Source organism: Pungitius pungitius, chromosome 7 (assembly GCF_949316345.1).
Source record: "Pungitius pungitius chromosome 7, fPunPun2.1, whole genome shotgun sequence".
NCBI classification, from domain to species: Eukaryota; Metazoa; Chordata; class Actinopteri; order Perciformes; family Gasterosteidae; genus Pungitius; species Pungitius pungitius.
In genome coordinates this window covers 2649864-2670173 of record NC_084906.1, presented here as the reverse complement: position 1 = coordinate 2670173, position 20310 = coordinate 2649864, and the positions used below count along the sequence as shown (strand labels likewise).

The 20310-nt window shown below is 41.4% G+C and overlaps 2 protein-coding genes across 2 annotated transcripts; one reads left to right on the top strand and one right to left on the bottom strand.

Moving 5' to 3' along the window:
- Positions 1-3195: 3195 nt before the first annotated feature.
- On the bottom strand, positions 3196-12462 carry LOC119216904 (fibronectin type III domain-containing protein 7-like). The gene is made up of 14 exons (XM_062563528.1): positions 12328-12462; positions 11594-11896; positions 11004-11270; positions 10201-10461; positions 8698-8958; positions 8001-8264; positions 7190-7444; positions 6831-7088; positions 5836-6090; positions 5333-5587; positions 4640-4918; positions 4386-4415; positions 4185-4222; positions 3196-3885 (listed from the first exon to the last, which is right to left on the bottom strand). The coding sequence occupies exons 2-13, from the start codon at positions 11646-11648 to the stop codon at positions 4191-4193; spliced, it is 2472 nt and encodes an 823-aa protein (XP_062419512.1). The 5' UTR covers positions 11649-11896; positions 12328-12462; the 3' UTR covers positions 3196-3885; positions 4185-4190.
- stxbp3 (syntaxin binding protein 3) lies at positions 12367-20203 on the top strand. Its single transcript, XM_037470127.2, has 19 exons — positions 12367-12513; positions 13638-13687; positions 13821-13902; positions 14023-14099; positions 14235-14307; positions 14456-14556; positions 14845-14990; positions 15213-15306; positions 15596-15720; positions 16050-16148; positions 16237-16294; positions 16401-16466; positions 16741-16821; positions 17170-17305; positions 17572-17678; positions 17915-18019; positions 18577-18662; positions 19223-19371; positions 19597-20203. Exons 1-19 carry the CDS (start codon positions 12468-12470, stop codon positions 19698-19700), a joined length of 1785 nt encoding a protein of 594 aa, XP_037326024.2. The 5' UTR covers positions 12367-12467; the 3' UTR covers positions 19701-20203.
- The last annotated feature ends 107 nt before the right edge of the window (positions 20204-20310 follow it).

The following is a 20310-nucleotide window of genomic DNA, read 5'->3' as shown; positions in this document are numbered from 1 at the left end:
TAGTATGACCGCCTTGTTCTTCTGCTCGTACTCCCGTGTGCTTGAGAGCTTGGCTTCCAGGGATCGATGTTGCTTTTTCAGATGGTTATTAATTCTCACTGACTCTTTGATGTTGGTCTTCAGTGCCTTGTAGTTGGCTTTACAGGCATCCAGATCCGTGACACTGTCCATTGCAACCTGGATCTTGTCTTTCCATTCGTTGATGCTCTGCTGCAAGTTGTCATTTAGAGCTTTCTTCTCGTCATACTCTGACTTCCAGTCTTTTTCGCTGAGGAGCTGGTCAGAGACCTCCTTGTGGGTCTGGATTAATTGTTGTTGCTTTTTTTGCAGAACCGTCTTCTGGACTTTCAGGACAGCCATCTGGCTCGGCAAACTTTTTTTGGACGAGAGCTGTTGATTGAGGTCCTGGATTTCCTGTTTTAAACCGTTGTTCTTGCTCTCCAAAGCGTTCTTCTCCTCCAGCATTTGGTCCCGCTCGTCACGTAAGATCTTCACTTTTTTGACCAGAGGCTCGCGTTCCTGCTGCAGATCGATACCTTGCTCGTTTAAGTCCTTCTTTGCAGCATAGAGAGCTGGAACCTGTTTTTTTAAGTCCCCTATCTCTGCGTTCAGCTCATCCTTCATCTGTTGCTGACGCTGGACATCCAAGCGGATCGTAGCTTTTTTGTTCGCCAAGGAAGTCACCAAAGATTCAAGAGTCTCCTTCTTTATCTTTAGCTGCTCGATGTGCTGTTTGTTAGCCTGGGAGACAAGTTGAAATTCATCTAAAACATTTTTCTGTTCAGTCTCAAGTTGTTTGATCTGTCTGTCGTGTTCCTTATTCTGTTCTGTCACGACTGCGCTGTCCGTCATCCTTTTCTTTAAGACCGTCAGCGCTTTGTGCTGTTTTAACACCTCTTCTTGCAGTCTTTTCTTTTTAGAGGACATTTCTTCGTTTAATTCCTTTTTTTCTTTGTACATTGTGTCAAAATGTTGATGATTTTTGACCTTGTCAGTCAGATTCTTCACCTCTTTCTGAAGGGTTTCGCAATCTTTCCTTGCAATGGCTTCTTCCGCTTTGTGGTGTTCGGTTTGATCATTTTTGATCTTCAAAGAGTCCCATCCTGCTACCGTGATTCCACTCATATGAATTTTCATGCGAAGAATCTTGAGAACTTCGGAGATCTCTGGCAGGCTCATATCATCTGCGCTGAACCTTTGAGTTGACACTGATGGTCCCTGTTTTAAAAGGGAAGCTGTGATTGCTCCAGCCATTTCAACTTGTTTGTTTTAAGTGTCGGTTAAAAAACTTCCGTGTGCACGATACAACTTAAAAACAGTTGTATAGATGTCAGTGTTCAAAAGGTTATGATCCAATCCCCTGATTTACGAATCAAAAACAGAGAACGTGCCCCCCAAGATCCAAGAGTGTATGCTTCTGGAACCCCAGTGAAGTAATGACTCACAGAATGGATTGATCCCTATGATGTCACCTTGTTGCCTGGCAACAGAGACACATCAAGGCCAGTGACCTCGATTCCTGTGATGTCACAGGATCTCCATATAAGGGCGGTCCCGTGAGAGCAGAGCTCGCCAGCACCGTGTGTGTGTGCGCGCGCGTGTGGGCGAACTAACTAAGGAGGAAGGTTACACTTTTCAATGCCCCCACCTGGTGACTTTACAAGAGATCTCTTCATAAGAGCAAATGCACCTTTTCTAATAGGAAGAAAAAAAAAAAAGTCAGACAATGCGTCAGTGAAAACTTCCATCGTTGATGGTTATAGTGTATTTTTTCAAATTCATAGAAGCTTCTCCCATTTCTGTTTTTTTGCAATTCTTTCAAGTTCATTTCAGCTTTTCTCATTTCTGTATTTCCAGCTATTTTTTTATTTATTTCAGCTTTTTCTATTTCATTTCCCTACTTTCTGGAATTAATTTCAGCTTTATGCATTCCAACGCATTTTCAGCAGGAAATGCATCTAGTTCTATTCATTGTGCTTCTATTATCATTGTCTGTACTTTGTTATTTATTGAATTGTATAAATAAATGCCCACTGAAGCAAAATAATTTCGTCCTTGGGGGATTGATAATATAATTACTTATAATTATTTTGACTTGTTATTTTAAATATATCTTTGATGAGCAGTAATGAGCAGCTCCGGGCCAATTGAAGACTCAGACAGTGGCTTGTACATTGCGTCCACTTGTCTATTATGTAAAATGTGTTGTGTCATTAATGTATTTGAAGGGAGTTGCAAATATGTTTGAAAGATGTGTTTGAAATTCGATGACTAAATTAACATTTAAAGGCTTCGTAAACGTCACGTGAATATCAGGCTTATATCTGATCAGTTTTTTAGTGTTTCTGGTGAGAACAAATCTCAATAATTATTCGTGTGCAGAATGATATTCACCTTAGATTTTGGCAACATCATCACATGACTTTCACAGAAAAATAGAATCTGGTTGCCCCTGAACACAACTTTTGATCACATAATTCTGGTTGAGGCTGTATAAACTAGAGTTGATTATTTCTCTTTTTGAGCTGCAAATGAAGTGAGTTTGGGTTGTAAATATCTGAGTGGTCTCCATTTGCTTACCAGTGTACCCCACTGTGTGTGTGTGTGTGTGTGTGTGTGTGTGTGTGTGTGTGTGTGTGTGTGTGTGTGTGTGTGTGTGTGTGTGTGTGTGTGTGTGTGTGTGTGTGTGTGTGTGTGTGTGTGTGTGTGTGTGTGAGTTATTTCCACTCCTGCCATCCAGCGCAGCCCACCTACACAGCTGTCATCAATCAGCTTTCATCAACTCACCCACCTTTTGTTAGTGTCCCTGCGTTGGAGTCTTCACTCATTGACCATAATAAGCTTGTAATACGTGTACCTTGGATGGATTGCAGCGTTAAGGCTAATTATCAAAACCCTCAATAAGGATATTCAGCATTTTTCATTTCCAGATTATCCGAGTTTTTAATTTTGGTTGCAGTGAGGGTAAGGGGTAATTTTCTGTTTCTTTGTATACGGATGCTTGGCCTAGACCCCAGTGCGTCAATTTAAATATGACTTACATACAAGGTCTCTAAGCTTGGGGCTGTGTTACGTTTCAATGGACTTTGTTTATATTTTTTGTAAGAAAGAAAGTATTTTAAAATGTGAATTCACTTTATAAATGTTGTTATGTATAAATTCCTAACTTTAAATATAGAGGTAAGAACACTATCACAAAACAGACAAGATGAAACAGAATACTGAATGATTACTTACTGAATTATTATACTTTATCTGAAATGCTGGGAATTCTTTATTAACTGATACATGCGTCCGGTTTCCAAAACCACAGCGACACACATAGCAAGCAGTCAAATACATCCTGACAACGAGCAACAGCACACTGTAGAGAGATCATACAACAGGGTGACACGTGATGACCTGACACAGACCAGTGTCTGCTCATCATCACGAGGCTTCCTACTTGGGAACAGAACTAATTTAAGTTTAACAACATTATTTGTTCAATTTCATGATTCCTAACAATTATTTGAAATGTCTCCTGGGAGACTGTTACTGTTTTGTCAATTAGATAATACATTTGGAGGGTTTTGAGCAAATTGTGCAGGAATTACATAACTTAAATGAAGTTACAATGTCTCTGCAGTGTGTAAATGCACTTTTTTACGATATGTGAATCAAACGTTTCATCATGAGGTGATGCGGTGATACACGAGGGCTTGTTTACAACACTGCACAGTATCTCAAAAATGTATTTCCCCTTCATTTGTTATCATGGGCAATAGACAAGCGTGTTTACTTCTGGTTTCACTTCTATTTAGCTACGAGCATTGCTTTATTCCAGTAGGGCAGAGTTGAGGCACAAGGTAGATGAGGATGAACAATGCTGATGGAGATGTGCATCTGTGGAGAAGAGATTGTCACGTTGGAGTAGGACTTTTCACACATTCAGTCTGAAATGCAAGTTGAATCGTGATGAGCCGAGAAGGACATTAATATATCTGAGCTCTGGTAATAGAGAATAATGAGTGTGTCCTAGGAAATGAATTCACAGTGGAGTTTTATGTAGATCTTTCTTAGTTCTTAGTTTAGATAGAAGTTTTCTTGTTCTCTATTGTTCGTGCTTTCATAAAAAGCTCACCTTTTGAGGTTTCTTATTTCAGACATAAAACAATACTAATGATTATGATATATATACTTACCAAATGCTAGTCCACACTTCTCTTCCCTCTGTAAATCACTGCAGAAGAACAGTTTGAAGTGGGATTAGATTAGATTAAAACATTTTATCTACACATTTTACCAGTAAATTCTGAAAATTGTTTCAGCAATATCAGTGATCTTGACTTAAAATATTAGTCTATTATTCTACTAATAATAATAATGCAGGTTAACAGACTCACCTGCACCAACATTGCTCCCCGAGCAGGCGACTGAGAACATAAAAAGGTGAAATTCAGTAAAAGTTGTGCTCATACACATTCAGCTGGGATAACCTTTTTCCTCCTGTAGGAGCCAATCGAGCGTCTGTGCTGTGGTCCAAACCCAAATAGAGTGAATTGAATTCCTTCACTGAAGTAAATACAACCAACAAAATAGTGGTGAAACTACCAACTTTGTGTTAATGATGTACATTTTATTACCACATAAAACCCACCTGAGAACTGCTTCACGGGGCAGAACTGGACTCTGGTGCCCTCTCGTGTGAGCGGCGCCACCACGACGTCGTAGACGTCCCCGCACCGGATGCTGCCGACGTCACAGCTGCTCTCCCCGGAAGACGCGGTGCAGGTGTAGTTGTTGCTGCTGCCGCCGCCGCTGCCGCTGCCCACCATCTCTGCGACGTAGCTGTGACGGCTGCCAGCGGCGCGCCAGTAAACCCGCAGAGAGCTACCGGTCAGCCCGTAGAGCCGGACGCCCGACGGACAGCAGGCGCCTATATGAATATTCAATGATATGAATATCAACAGTATTTACATTTGAGGAGATGTCATGTAACTTTAAGAATCACTCAAACTAAAATATTAAGCGATGTGAGCTTTTTAGTGTGTTTTTGTCTAAATTAATCCTTCATCATCTAAAACTTTAACTGAGGTAAGTGAGAAGTATCGGGTAGTTTTCACATGGACGTTTACACAATCAGACGTTCTTTTTTAGGAGTCACTCTCTGACGGCCACCAGAGAAACAGCAACTTGGCCCCCACCTTTCAGACGTGGAGGTTTGGTGCCACCGTTATTGTGACTCGTATGTTCATGACCACATTTCCGTAGTGTAAAAAGTCAAATGGACAGTTCTGAATAGAAACAATACAAATGTTGTAATTAAAAGGCAGAAAACGCATTCACTCACTGGACGAGAATCCCCGATAGGAGCAGTTAGAGCCGCGCCCGCTGTAGCTGAACGCCTCCACGGTGACGGTGTAGTTGGTCCCGCAGGTGATGCATCCCATGAGGCAGTGGGGGTCCCGGGTGTGGCAGCGGGCGTGACCACGCGTCGACGTCAGAGAGGCGATGAACGAATGCGCTCCTTTTGCGTGAGACCACGAGACGTTGGTCACTGCCTGCGTCACCTGATCGACTGTTAGATTGACCGGGCAGCAGGGCTCTGGGAAACAAGGTGACATGTGAGGGGGAGGGGGGCACAAAGTTACCGTCTGTATAAAAAAATATCTGTAATCGTCTCTTTATTTTCTATGTAGTATTAATGGAGCCTAAGTGAGAATATCCGTCTTTCTGCTTAGCAAGATGTTGCTAATGTTAATATCAAAGCCTACGTGGCCCAAAACACCACAACATGCTCCTTCAATGATTTTTACCTTAACCTGATACTGGTCTGTCTTTGATTGCACTCACCTGTTTCCAGAGAGTCAGAGTAGCTGGGTAAACTCTGGCCGAAGGGCCCGGTCGCTCTGACGCTAATCTCATACATGGATCCGCAAGGAAGGTCAGTGATGTCGCAGCTGTTTCCGCTGGTGGTGCAGGTGTGTTCGGCATTGTCTCCCAAGGCGCTCACGGTGTAAATGGCTCCCGTGTTGTTTGCTGTCCAGCTGACGCCGACGCGGGAGGAGTTTTTCACATTCAACATCAGATTAGTCGGCATGCAAGGAGCTGATGGGGAGGAGAGAACGAAGGAATCACACGGTTTGTTTATTGAAGACTATAGTCTTTGCAGTTCAATTGTTTAGCTGAGAATATATCACATTAAAACTAACTGCACACATGACACGTTTCCATCCCAGTTGCTTCTCTCACCATGGAAACACATGTACATACATATGTGTTTTATCCGTTTTAACCTTTGCTTGTCAAATTCCTCTATGTGTAACATATTTGGTAATAAAAGTCAGACCTCTGATTCTGATTCTCACTGGTCCCCATATTGAGTCCACCTGTGTGATTGAACGTCATGCACCACATCAGCTTGGCCATGAATTTTATTTCCTAAAAAGAATGACTAAACATTTCTAAGCTCGATAAAGGAAGAACTTATGGCCCGGTCTGTTTTATATTGTAGATTTGTGTAGCAAATCAAGTGGGCAGTGAGTGTTTTGCCATGTGTACGCCATTTTAAAATGTGCAAACCGCAGCTTTTTGCCCCATTCTGGTGTGGTATTATGTTAATTGTTCTAATCTAACTAATCCTTTAAACAAACTGTATATTTTTAGCTCCCTAACTAAGATGAAACATAAAGCCAAAGGTCTTGGTGGTTTTGTGTGGACCTTAGATAAAGTCAACATGCAAAAAGTATTTGTATCAAACTCCAAAGTTAATGTGTTTTAGTCAAATACAGTAAAGATTACTGTAGTAATTGCAGGGGAAAACTAAAGAGCAAACTAAAGTTTTCTACCGGTGTTTTTGGCGTGAGCTTCGCATCCACGGTTGCATCCACTGATTTCACTGCAGGGCGCCACCAGCACGCTGTACGCACTGTCGCAGCTGAGGTCGGAGAGGGCGCACAGCGGTGCCGTGTCGTTGCACAGGATGACCTCTGAACCGTCTGCGGCCCGAGTCTCGTACAGCTGCGCCCCCCGCGACGCCGTCCACGTTATCTCCAGAGTGTCCGTGCTCACCGCGGAGACCAGCACCTCCTCTGGACAGCAGGGCACTGAAAAGACACACGCGATGCACAGGTAAAGTGAACATATCGTGATCCCAACCACAAAAGACAATGAAAGGACTCAAAATGTTAAAAGACTTGTTTCTTACAGGTGGTGTGGTTGAGAATCTGTCCTCGGGGGCCGCTGCCGGCCTGGTTGAGGGCGGACACGGACATCAAGTAGGTGTAGCCACACTCGCAGCGGTAGGTGCAGTTGTTGCCGGTGGTGTTGCAGGTCTCCTCGGCGCCGTCACCTTTGTTAATAAAGGCCAGGTAGCTGTCGGCATGAGGCACCGTCCGCCAAGTCAGCGTGCAGCTTCCTCCCGTCGACTCCAGGAGGGCCGAAGGCTCTGGTGGGCAGGGGACTGACGGGACAGGGCAGCAGGTCACGGACACACGCTGGCAGTGCTTTCAGAGCAGTCATAATAACATCCATGACTACCCGTGAGGGGGGGTCTTACAGTGAGCATTTCAGGCCAGTAATCTCAATCTAATGATCTGAGTTTTCAATTGCTCTTTCACTGTATGCTGATGCGCGATAATCACTATTGTAGCTTTCAGTGTTCGGTGCTTGTGCTGCATCCATTCATTTTGCTGACTGTTCAAAACAATAATTCATAGCAATCCAAGTGGCCAAACACCACACAGAGTCATTTTAAGTTTTGTGGTGTGGATAAACTGTAAATTGAACTATTAATGTTTTTGAGTTTTGATATCAGGTGTGGACGATATGATCAGATAACAACACATTCTATTTGACTGTAGTAATATGTTGTAATATAATACAGTATCTGGTAACTCGATAGGGGTTTTCCTGAATGGCGCCATTAGATCCCACTTACGTTAAAATCAACTCAAACTCAACGTCTATATTGAGAAAAAATAAAAAATAACTTTCTAATTGTATGGATCTGCACTCACAGGTGGTGAACACGACGGGGCTGGATGGCAGGCTGAGCCCTGCGTCGTTGGAGGCAGTGACCCGGATGGTGTGCACTTCTCCACACAAGATTGGCAGCAGCGTGCAGGAGTTTGATGTGGAGTAACAGGTGAGGTTCTGGTCACTCATCACATGGTATTGGATGGATCCATAGACCTCCTGATTGAGTTCCCAGGACACAGAAAGTCCTGTCACACCGTTATTCATCACCATGGAGACGTTGGCGCAACGTGGTGATGGAGATCCTGTTAAATCACATTGTACCCATCAAAAACACGAGCAGATACAGACTTACACATCTGCTTTACTCAAGCACTCACATACTTCATTTTATGTTTGTTTCTTTTCATACGTGGGTCCAGAATTTTAATGGCACTGCATCTCTAAGGAAAATTTTATCTTAAATGCACTGTATTTATCCGATGGCTTGTACTGTGTACTTTTTAAAATAATTAGTTACATTACATGTCATTTAGCTGACGCTTTTATCCAAAGTGACTTACAATAAGTGCATTTAAATGGTAGAGATACACGCTCAGAAGAACAAGTAACAAGAAAGTACAGTTTTCATCAAATAAGCAGTTTCAAAACCTGTTATAGATTAGTGCCAAGTACAATAGGAGGTATTGTACAACAGGAGGTAGCGACATATAAAGAAGTGTCTCGGTGCCTCCTTACGTGTTGTCTGGTTGATGATCAGACTGCCCTCCCCTTCTCGGCCCTCGAGGTCCCATGCGAAACCCTCGATGGCGTACAGGGAGGCAGCATCCAGGCCAGAGATGGTCAGATTGGTGCCGGTGGTGTTGTGCTTCACGCTGGTGTTTGTGCCAAAATGGTGTATAGAGAGGGTGTACTGGACAGCGTTGGCAACAGCCTCCCAGGATACGATGATGCTGTCATTGCTGGGAGAGGAGGCGAGTAGCTGAGGAGGAGGCAAAACTGGGGAAGGGAAAACATTTTTATGACAATGAGATGCTTTATTTAGGTTTCCCTTTTATATGTTATACATTTTCAGGGACAAATTCTTTTTGTTTAAGTTTAAGTGTCATACTTTTAAGTTTGCTTAAAAGTATGAAACACAGACACCACCAGTAATGTCACGTTATGGCCTGTAGTGTTAGTTGCCACAATACTATGAGAATATCAGTGCTTTTTGACACAATGTTTAAGGTCGGCTGTCATGTTTTTTTTTAAAAAGCCTAAGAATCAGAGATGCTTGATGACAAATATGCTGAAAATGCTCTTAGCATCTTACTTGGCTTTGGGAGACATATCGCCCCCCTCTTCTCAGTATGAGGTCAACCCATTATGGTTGGCATTCAGGGTTCAGGTGTAGTTACCACCGATACTGGCCCTGAGGAGGGATGATGCATTTATTGAGTAAAAACACCCACTGTGAACTTGACACACAGGACTGTATGTCATGACTTTGCTAAAAGGACAATGGGGCAGATCAAGTAACTTCTGGAGGGCGTGGGGATCGAACGCTACACATTGTTTCTCAATGAATGTGTGACTTATTAATAACATAATATAACACGGGTCGATGAAATCCAGCGCTCTGATTGGCTGAGAGCGAGTCACGGGGGTGCATTATTGAGCGATAATGTAGAGACGCTGTTCACATTGACCCGAGTGTTCAATATCACTCCGCACTCAAAGTAACAAGTTAGATGTTGCGCTGACATTTTAGCTTTTAGCTCGGCGGCGATCGCCGGAAAACCCCTCGGAAATCCAACAAATGATCGTTTTGAGGCAATGTGAGCTTTCGCAAACCGGACAATTGAGGTGGACGTCATGAGCGATGTGAATGAATGAGACGGTGCGGGACCCAATGCGGTTTACCACGCACGTACCGGGACTAATTTTCCTCTAGACTGATTTGGTGGTTACAACTACTATTTTGTGCTGAAAGGCAGCTATTTACTTACCATTTATAATGTTGCTGGTAACCGTGTTATAAAAGCAATAAGGTACTTGAGGCCGTACTTTATATTCAATAATGTAACAGTTACCAGCCTAACTACACCCTCGAACTGTTACTTTATTGGACGATAAAGTACAGCCTCTCGTATGTTATTGCTTTAAACCACCCTTACTTATTTTGCCACTGTATGGTCAGTATTTTTGAGGGTTTTTTTCCCAGACTTGGAGGTAGTATAAATATAATATATACTGTACCTGTCTTTGCAGTCAGGGGAAGAGACGGCTGGCTGCGGCCTCCACTGTTGGCAGACATGATGCTGAGCATATACTCAGTGTATGGTTTGAGGTTCTTAATCTCAGCGGGGGTAGAAGACACTGTGTCTTCTCTGAAGAAGCCATTTGTAGTCTGGATTCGTATGATGTAATCCGTCGCCCCTGTCTCCAAGTTGAACGACGCCATCAAGGTGCCGCTATCCTTCGTCTTCACCGTCTGGATGGCGTCCATCACATTAGGGGCTGAAATGGTCAGACATGGCGTTAAAAAAAGAGGACTCGTACTGTTGAAATGAAACCTCAAGGAAAATGTTGTTTGTTTGATGCGAGGGATGTCCTTCACACAACAATAATTTGCTGTGCAATCTACCTTTTAATCTACAAATGTCTGGGCTTATTAATAGGAAACATTTCATTTACATTGACCGGCCTCTCAATTAAAACGATTTCCACTTATAGTGTCATTGGTTTAATAGCGACCTTTCTGTGGTCTTTCGCTCGGTTAAGTTGGCCCTCGTCAGAGTAACATGTAGGGGTTTAAATTCACATTGTTATGTTATTAATAATACTGAACACTGCATGCTTTTTTTCAGCATGGTTTTAGATACATAGTGTTGCTGAATACGGCAGCAAAACTCTTGTGTGTAAATTCTTAAAAGAAATGAAAGAAAAATGATCAGAAAATGTTAAAAATGTACTCAAAGTACAAAACAATAAAGCCCTGAATAAAACATTGGGTTATTTGGTGCTTAAACATCACAGCTATGGTCACAAGTGTACCTCACCTGTAGATGACTCAACAGACACAGAGCTCAGTGCATCTTGGAAACTATTCAGGGCTTCGAGTGTGAATATATACATGACGTTTGCAGACAGAGAGTTGACAGATCCCAGCACTGTGTTTGGACCAAACGTTGCAAAAGCTATTTGGTTGTTTGATGAGCTTTTGGGGGCGACGGTGATCCTGTATGAGCTGGCTCCGGAGAACCTGGCCCATCTGAGAATTGCGCTCTTTGTTGTTACTGAGAACACGGACACTTGGAGAGCTGATGAGAGAGGACAGGATTGGAGATCGATGTCGCATTTGTTTACACACTGGCACATAGATGTATGAAATATTTAAGATTTTGCCAATGTTAATGTACATGAATACATACAGTGGAGTTATGGTTAAAAGAGAAAATACAGTACCTTGTGATGCAGCCTGCAAATATAGATGTGAAAATATTGTTAATAATACTTCCATGTGTTACTCCAAATTCAAGTTACTACCAACGAGTGAACTTACTTGTAGAGAACTGTGCTTTCATACTAAAATGTTTGTGCCTGAATTTGAAATAAGATGTATATTATCAAAATAAGTGGTATTACTGTACCTTTGAGCAGATGCCCAGAAAGACAAAAATCCCCAGCCACTTCAGAGCGTCCATTCTTTACCTCTGTGTCTCAAAACACTCCTCAAACCCTTTTAACACACTTCACAACTTCTGATAGATTTCTATAGTGCTTCACTCCTTACTGTTTTACCGTTTTCTTTAAATATCTGGTGTCTGTGTCGATTGAAATACCTCTATCTGATCCCTCCCATTGGAGGCAAATATCCAGACATGGTGATGCAGCGAGATGCAACTTGGGGAAGGTGCAGGATAGATGGCTTGAGAACCAAACGCCTTTGTCGCTGTAGGCAAGATATTCTATATTGAAGGATTTAGTCAAGACACTATCAAATGTAGCATTGTATTGGGTCTAACAAAGGAATCGGGATCCACCTGCTTAAGGCCACAAATCCTTCTATTTCACACTGTATGATAATAATACTAGCCAGGAAAACAAAGAAGGAAATACGTGTCATTAAGATAGACACAGTAATTGTAAAGCAGCAGTAGCTAAAAAGGTAGATAATAACTAATTCATTAAACTCTGAGTGTTACTAAATAAATATACCAGTAAAACTTCTTTATATTCATGTATTTTCCTAACTATTCACAGATTCTTATTTAGTCATCTCATAATATTGACATATATTGTAATTAGATGTTTCTATCACCCCTGGTGTGTGGTAATAAACGTTTGCCCTCAATCTTTTAGGCTTCATAGAGGTGAACCTACTTGTTCAGTTTCGGGAGGGACAGCCACCAAACTTTCTCCATGTGTTAAAAACTACAGCAGCACTCCGTCGCACACTTGTTGACGCAGATGACGTCAGAACACGTAGACACGGGACAGGAAGAGGCGCAGATGAATACAAGATGGCAGCGGGAGCAGATCACGGCCTGAAAAGAATCGTATGGAAAAGTAAGTTACCTCCGACGGGAGAGTTTTTATTGTACACGTGAAACAGGGGAGCGCTTCTCTTCTGTAAGCTAAAGGGCCGCTAAGTAGGTGGTGTTTTATTAAAAGAGTGTTTCTTTGTTTGACACTTTGCACCTTGGAATGACAGTTGACGTTAAGTTGTATTCTGCCGTACAAGTACGCGGATCTTTACTAACTTGAATTGGGGGGTGAGGTGTCGATAACAACAGACCGCATCCCGTGTTGGCGTCTGGTGGTTCTCACCACTTCATTAAAATAAATGACATGGACTCTGAGTGAGGTCACTTTCCGTCGACTGGAGCCCCACCTCATTGTCAGAAGGAAAACATGCAGCATGCGCATTAGGTTTGGTTTGAACTGACGGGCGTTTTAAAATAATTCATGTAAATGTAACGACAGATACCTGCCATGATGTTCTTTCACTCCTTGTCCTCCCCTTCCCCCCCCCTGACTGACTCTCACTCCCATGTACGTTCACTTTGTCACTTTCACTTGTCAATTTCTGTTTAGCTGTTGCACTTTATCTTTTTTTTATTTTTAATTGTATCTTTATTCCTCAACTTACAAAACCCATAGCTTTAGTGTACTAACCCATAGCATATATTTTATTTTACTTTTATTTTATGTTTATCGTATTGCTGCACTACGTTGTCCTTATTGTACTGTCTTCCGTCAAGCACCAACCGCCAAGTCAAATTCCATGTATGTCTAACATATAATGGCAATAAACGATTCCTGGTTCCTGATTGTATGTTTCATGAACCTGAGAGTAATCAGACCGATTTGCTTCTTCAAAAGAAGCTAACGCTATATTTTTTTTTCTGTTTGGCGAATCATGCAAGTCCAAGATAATAACTTTCTAAACTCTCCCGTAACCCTACATGAAACAAAACAACACATTTTTTTTATTTTTTACACTGGATTATTTACTTGATCAAAGACTGATGTAACTAATGGATTATTTAGATTACAATCTCTACATATTTTTCACAACACTGGAGTTTCAGCACCAGTTTGAAGCGACAACTCAAACCGCATGTTTTATTCTGGTCACAGTCATGTTCTCCATGATGCTTTTTTTAATGAGTTATATGTGTCTGTTACAGGAATACAAGAGACAATTATAAAAGATTGCAGGAAATCGGAAGTATGGAAGGTAGGACAAGTCAATACTATAGATGCAACTTTTATGTAGTCTTATTGTGCTCATGCACTGTGGCTCAAACTATAGTTGTGTTGCAGTGTGATGCATCATTTGACTAACCGCTACATATTCATCTCCTTCACAGATATTGATTCTGGACTCCTTTACCACCAAGCTCCTCTCATCATGCTGCAAAATGTCAGATCTGATGATAGAAAAAATAACAAGTAGGTTTCCTTAAATGCGAAACGCTCATTTTGATATAATACTGGTAAAAGATAGAATAAGTTGCGGGAAGTATGCTGTAGTTTCTGTTACAACATATAATTCTATATATCTTTCTTTAGTTGTGGAGGACCTGTACAAAAAAAGAGAGCCTGTTCCAGAAATGAAGGCCATCTACTTCATGTCACCAACGGCTAAGGTTTGCCATTATAGTCCTTTCATGATATTGGATTCAGATTCCAGTTTTAATTCCTGCTAAATAAGTGGTTATTCTGACGATTTATTTTTATTTCTTCTAAACCATGTTGATGTGATGTCTTGAATTTCCCTTTAGTGTGTGGATGCCTTTATTGCAGACTTCAAGCCCACACCTAAATATAAAGCAGCATATGTTTATTTCACCGACTGTAAGTAACAGGAATCACAACTTCAATCTGCTGCTGCAGCAAAAACACTGATAAAAAGTACCTTTCACCCAACATGATCAAAAGCTTTTTCAGTGATTGTTGTTGTCTAACAAACAATCTAACATAAAAAAGCTTTTTGGGCCCACAGACTGTCCCGATGACCTGTTTAACAAAATGAAGCAGTCCTGTGCGGCGTACATACGGGTTTGTAAGGAGATAAACCTGTCCTTCATGCCACAAGAGGCGCAAGTAAGTGTTTTGCTCTTTTATGTTCTTTTATGTCCATTTCCTCTTTTTATCCAGACTGTAGGGGAAATGAAGGGTGTGTTTACTCTCCTGTGTCTTGAGTCACTAATGGTTGTTGGCTGCTCTAAGCTGTGATGAAATTTACAAACTTTGTATTATCCCAGGTGCTTTTTCCTCTGTCGCAAAAATAAAAAAAGGTTTTTACGGTTCTGGTTTGTTTTAAGATTTCCGCAAATTCATTTTTTAAATTGTGACTTTACTCTTTACTCTGGTGTTTTAAACGCTTTACAGGTGTTCACATGTAATAATCCGGGGGCTTTCCAAAGCATCTACAGTCCCTACAGTCGGGACAAAACAAAGACACTGGAGATGCTTGCAGACCAGCTCGTCACGCTCTGTGCCACGTTGGACGAGTATCCGGGAATTAGATACAAGAAGTAAGCCAGAAAAGATTTAGTTCAGCTTTCCACACACCTCTGCCCCCAAGCAGAGAGTGACCTTTTACAAGAAAAGGTGGAACCAAGACCATAAGGCTCCTTTTCTAGACATGGTTAGAACCAGTGCCATGTCCTTTGTTACAGATTGGCGTTAGGGCCACCATGGTGTGTATTGACTTAACTGGGAAAACTCATGAAGTAATTGTATTGTATCATAACTAGAGACAACAACACGGAGAACGCCAAGGCCTTTGCAGAGCTGGTGGACAACAAGTTGGCCAAACACTATGAGCTGGAGGAGGACAGCAAGAAAAAGGTGAGACACCCGGTGAACAAGTGATGTTTACACAAATAACAAGGTCTTAGTCCAGTGAGCAAAAGATAACCTGCAAAATTAGTATTAATTTCCACTCATGGCTTTCAAAGGAAAAACACCTTCCCTTCCTTTGTCCTAACCAGATTGGAATTATTTTGCCCTCGTGGCAGCGGAGCAGTACCCTAGGTAGCAAGGCAAAAAGCCAAATGTTACTAACAAACGGTAACCGCCGTTTTAATTTGCAAGAATGAATTTTTACTTGTTTATTCCCTCCTCCTTTTTTCACAAGGGAAAGACTCAAGCCCAGCTGCTGATAGTGGACAGAGGTTTTGACCCTGTCAGCCCCATCCTGCATGAGCTGACCTACCAGGCCATGGCTTACGACCTCATTGATATCCAGAGCGACACCTACACGTAATACAGGCTTTTCCTATAAAATCTCACCTTCCTCACACGTACTTAATATGCTTACGGCACCATGTTACATTACATAACATGTCATTTAGCTGACGCTTTTATCCAAAGCGACTTACAATAAGTGCATTTCCACATAGAGATCCAAACTCAGAAGAACAAGTAACAAGAAAGTACAATTTTCATCAAATAAGCAGTTTCAAAACATGTTATAGAAAAGTGCCTTTATAAGTACAATTAATAGTTGTAGTGTTTATATGCAAGGCAAGCTATTTAAAGAAACTATAGAATTGAACTAAAACCAGTTATTTGGATATTTTCTTTTCCAGGTACAAGGCAAAAGATAAATCGGAGAAGCAGGCCTTGCTGAATGAGGACGACTTGCTCTGGGTTAAACTGAGGCACAAGCACATTGCTGACGTCTCGGAGTAAGTTTGCAAGATCAGAAGAATAGAAATATCCTTCTTTTGTTTTCCACACATTAATCTTTTCTGACCACATTTGTTTCCACAACAGACAAATCCGCAAGTTGGTGAAGGAGATTTCTGCTAACAAGAAGCAGCCAGATGGAAAGGTGCAGTGGTTTCCTGTCATGGGCTTCCCTGGTTTCACGAGCTCACAGAATCGTCATACAGAAAATGCATATCTTGAGTAAACGTTTCATTTTATTTTTATTTCAGATCACAATTAGCAGTTTGGCCCAAATGATGAAGAAGATGCCTTCATTCCGTAAACAGGTGACCGAGGTATGTGAAAGCAGTTTTGGCTCAAATGATTTTTGACTGGTGTCTATATTTAAAGAGCTATGTGATCATTATGTTGTGGTTGGGTGTGGAGCCTTCGAAGGCTGCTATTATGTAAAGTCATTTCAGCTTTAGCCCATAAGACAAATATAGTGTGTGGGTGTGTGTATATGTATATATATATATATACATAACAAGTATATTTATTTTCTACTTAAGGAAATCCTTGAAACTACAATAACAATACTGTTTTTATGTTGTTTTCTTTGAACTCTAGAAAACAATTCATCTGCAGTTAGCCGAGGACTGCATGCAACATTTTTCAAACAACGTGGAAAAACTCTGCAAAGCTGAGCAGGTATGTCTGTGCTCGGTCATTTGTTGCGGTGGAGCAAGTGCCGGAACCACTTTTAACCTCTCACCCTTCCTTTGACAAGTCAGCGGGTGTTGAGGTTTAGTGAGGAGGGGGTTAAACATCATGGTGTGAAACCTTGCGAGCGCAAACGGCTGCTCTTGAGCTTAATTCTGACACCAAATGATCTCCATGGGTGCTTTTCTGCAGCTGAAACCTCTGACCACCTCCTGAGGAAAGAGGCGAGACTCGGTACAATTGTGTTGGTTGTACTGGTCAGATTCAAACATGTAAAATGGTGCTTCATGAATAAACATTTACAAACATTGACGAAGGTCGTTTGTCTCTGCGTAGGACCTTGCACTGGGGTCAGACGTTGAAGGGGTGAAGGTGAAGGATTCCATGAGGACTCTGCTGCCAGTGCTGCTGCACCCGTACAGCACCCGTGACAAGATCCGAGCTGTGCTGCTCTACATCTTCAGCGTCAACGGTACACTGAGCTTCTCCTGCCGCAGACGGGTCTCCCAGTCTCCTCTCTGTTTGTTGCATTTAAGAGACTACAAGTTATAAACTCGACGATACATTCCCAGGCGCCTGCTAATCGCCTGTGGTGATGCCATGGATGAGTTTCAGATAATTGCCTCCCTGATATTGTCCGTTGTTTTAGAGCGTATTGATAAATATTTGACATAGAGCGTGCAGCCTTTATAAACCGTACCAGATTTTCATGCTGGTTTGTTTGTTGTGTGTCAACAGGAACCACCGAGGAGAACTTAAACAAGCTTATTCAGCATGTAAAGATTGAGGAAGAACAAGAGTTTATCCTGAACTGGAAGGAACTGGGGGTCCCTATCATCACGTCGGTATGTGCACCCCAGGAAAGGAATATTTGATTGATGTTTTTTTGGTTACGATTTCTTGTAGCTGAGTGTTAAAACTATCACCAGGATTAGGTTGAGGCTGCTCTCTCTATCCTTTGCTGTGGTTCACTGTGGGTTTCCTTCATTGTGTTTTTCGTCTTTTTTTTTGTCCATCTATTCAGTTTTGCGATTAAGTCTTGACTGAATCCATATTGTTTCTTGTACCTTTTGGTTTCCAGTCTGCTTCTAGTTTCTTCTCCCGCAAAACAAGCAGACGCGATCGCTCCCAGGATGAGACGTACAACCTCTCCAGATGGACTCCGGTTATAAAAGATGTGATGGAGGTCAGTGAGAGCTTCATTGTGTGAAGTATTGTATTAAAGCTTTTGCTTAACAGGAAGTTTAGCCGGTACTGCGAGCATAATAAATAGAATAGCGTAACTTAAACTCATTCTGTTGCTTAATAGGAACTAAGATTCCACTTTTTTTTAAATAACTGGTTGCATTTTTGTTGAGGGGATCTGTTTGTACTGTAACCCTTTTAAAAAAAAAAAGGTTGGGTTAATTGGAAAAAGAACCTGCTGTCTTGTAAGCTGTGATGAAACGTTTCCTCTTGCATCAGGCGCGACGGACTTGGGTTTTTTTTTTTATGTCTGTTGACAGCAGGCAACTCTGCATTTCGTAGTTACACAGACCACCAACTGAAATCAAAAACCAATCTGGTATCAAGTGTTAATTGTTGGAACTATTTGCCAAACCTTTATTGGGTTCTACACTGGTGTTGGTACCTCACGTTAGCACAAGCCATAGTGAATACTCAAATCTATGACACTGATTTCCCCCAAAACACCTGGTCCCAGGTTTTCATGCGATAAAAGAATTAAAGATGTGCTCCTCACAGGATGCTGTGGAGAACAAGCTGGACACCAAAGAGTGGCCGCACCAGTCCGAGTGTCCTGCTGCCTGGAATGGCTCCGGAGCTGTCAGGTACAGGAGTTTATTTTTTAACACGTTTCAACTGTTCCGATTGTATCCCAAAAAATAATTATGAAGCAATTAGAAATCCTCCAATCCTGCCTTTTTTTGGCTTGATCTCATTTCTCAACTTCAAATCAAAAGCTCCTGAATGAGACCATTTGATACTTCACACATTTTTTTGTGTCTTTATACATTAAATCACTGTTTTTATCTCTTTACACTGTAGTTTACTTAAGTCATGTGTTGTGTTTTACACAGAATATTTGCTTTTTGACAGTAGGAGGGTGGTCTACTAGCGCCCCTAGGGATCGTGTGTGCTATCACTTTCAGATCCAGATATTAATCTATTTCTTTTTTTTTTCATTTTTTGAATTAATGATTTCTTAGTGTCTCTGAAATCAAGTTTGAAAAAGAATGATTTGATGTGTTTCTTTGAAAGTTATATAGTTCTTAGAATCTATCCTTTGCCTCTTACTTTGTTGCCAGGATGTCAATTTGTCTACACTTTTAACTTGTTGAGTTTTAAGTTTTGTCCCATTGACTCTGCTCTCCCCTTTTCTTCTCCACAGTGCCCGTCAGAAACAAAAAAACAGTGCTCAGGACGATCGCCGGACCGGCTCACGCCTCATTGTTTTTGTCCTAGGAGGAATCAGCCACTCTGAGATGCGCTGTGCCTATGAGGTCACACAGGCAGTTAAATCCTGCGAGGTCATCATTGGTGAGCATTAATAAAAGATTTTTGCTTTTTCAGCCCTCCTTTGTACTCACTTACTTTGCACAGAACATTTCTGTAGTTCCGATAAAAGCTAATGTTGTGGCAGTTTCAATAAACTAAAGAAGGGCTGATACTGCATTATTAACCACCATTTAATTGTTTTTTTCGACTTGACAGCGTTCAGTTTGCAGCTGTTTTACACCACCATTCATTTTGCTTTGTTTCCAGGGTCCTCTCACATTTTGACCCCAACGAGTCTCCTGAATGACATCAAGAATCTAAGCAAAGCCCCCATGGAGACTTTTACAATAGAGGAAAAGCACAATGCCTGAGAGGCCCAAGTGAACCACTCCCCATATGCCCCCGCCTCCCTACATCTTATTGCACTCAGCACAGTGCCCTCAACTCGAATTCCAATATAGAAGTCTGAAGGGAATTTACTTTATTTTTGTGTTTTAATACTCTTTCCAAACCTGGTGCACATTACAGTAGAGATGAGGGAAAATGATCTTTTAACTAGGTCAACCAGTAAGATCATGGTCTGCTTATGGCACATGTCGTTGTCATTTGATTATACAGATAATATAAAAGTGAATTGATCTCTTCCTACTGTAAACAATATTTGTAAAAAATGTTTAATCTGTAGCGCATTCATAAGAAATTGTAGTTCTGTTAAGTGTAGAAAGCTTCAAATTAATCTGTATCTACTGTATGCAAACGCCTACTGTGTGACTTAATTTTCACTTTCTGTTATTTGTTAAGTGTTTTTAACACATAATATTTACATTTTGTTAATTGAACTGACTAATAAATGGATGAAGTGGTTCAAATTATAGTTAATGTTGCTTTGTTGTGTATTGGAATTTGATTTTCAGAGGTGCCTGATCTGCAGTATTTGGACTTAACACAAAGACAACATCTTGCAGTTTTTAGCTTTCTCAG

What these genes read in the sequence shown, in the direction of transcription:
- LOC119216904 (XM_062563528.1), bottom strand. Translation starts at nt 11,648, where the DNA reads ATGGACGCTCTGAAGTGGCTGGGGATTTTTGTCTTTCTGGGCATCTGC. An exon ending in GATCATCAACCAGACAACAC is followed by an intron (nt 8,265 to 8,697) that starts GTAAGGAGGCAC and finishes GTGATTTAACAG; the next exon opens with GATCTCCATCACCACGTTGC. An exon ending in CCCCGTGAAGCAGTTCTCAG is followed by an intron (nt 4,416 to 4,639) that starts GTGGGTTTTATG and finishes TTATGTTCTCAG; the next exon opens with TCGCCTGCTCGGGGAGCAAT.
- stxbp3 (XM_037470127.2), top strand. Translation starts at nt 12,468, where the DNA reads ATGGCAGCGGGAGCAGATCACGGCCTGAAAAGAATCGTATGGAAAA. An exon ending in AGGAGGACAGCAAGAAAAAG is followed by an intron (nt 15,307 to 15,595) that starts GTGAGACACCCG and finishes TTTTTTCACAAG; the next exon opens with GGAAAGACTCAAGCCCAGCT. An exon ending in TTATAAAAGATGTGATGGAG is followed by an intron (nt 18,020 to 18,576) that starts GTCAGTGAGAGC and finishes TGCTCCTCACAG; the next exon opens with GATGCTGTGGAGAACAAGCT.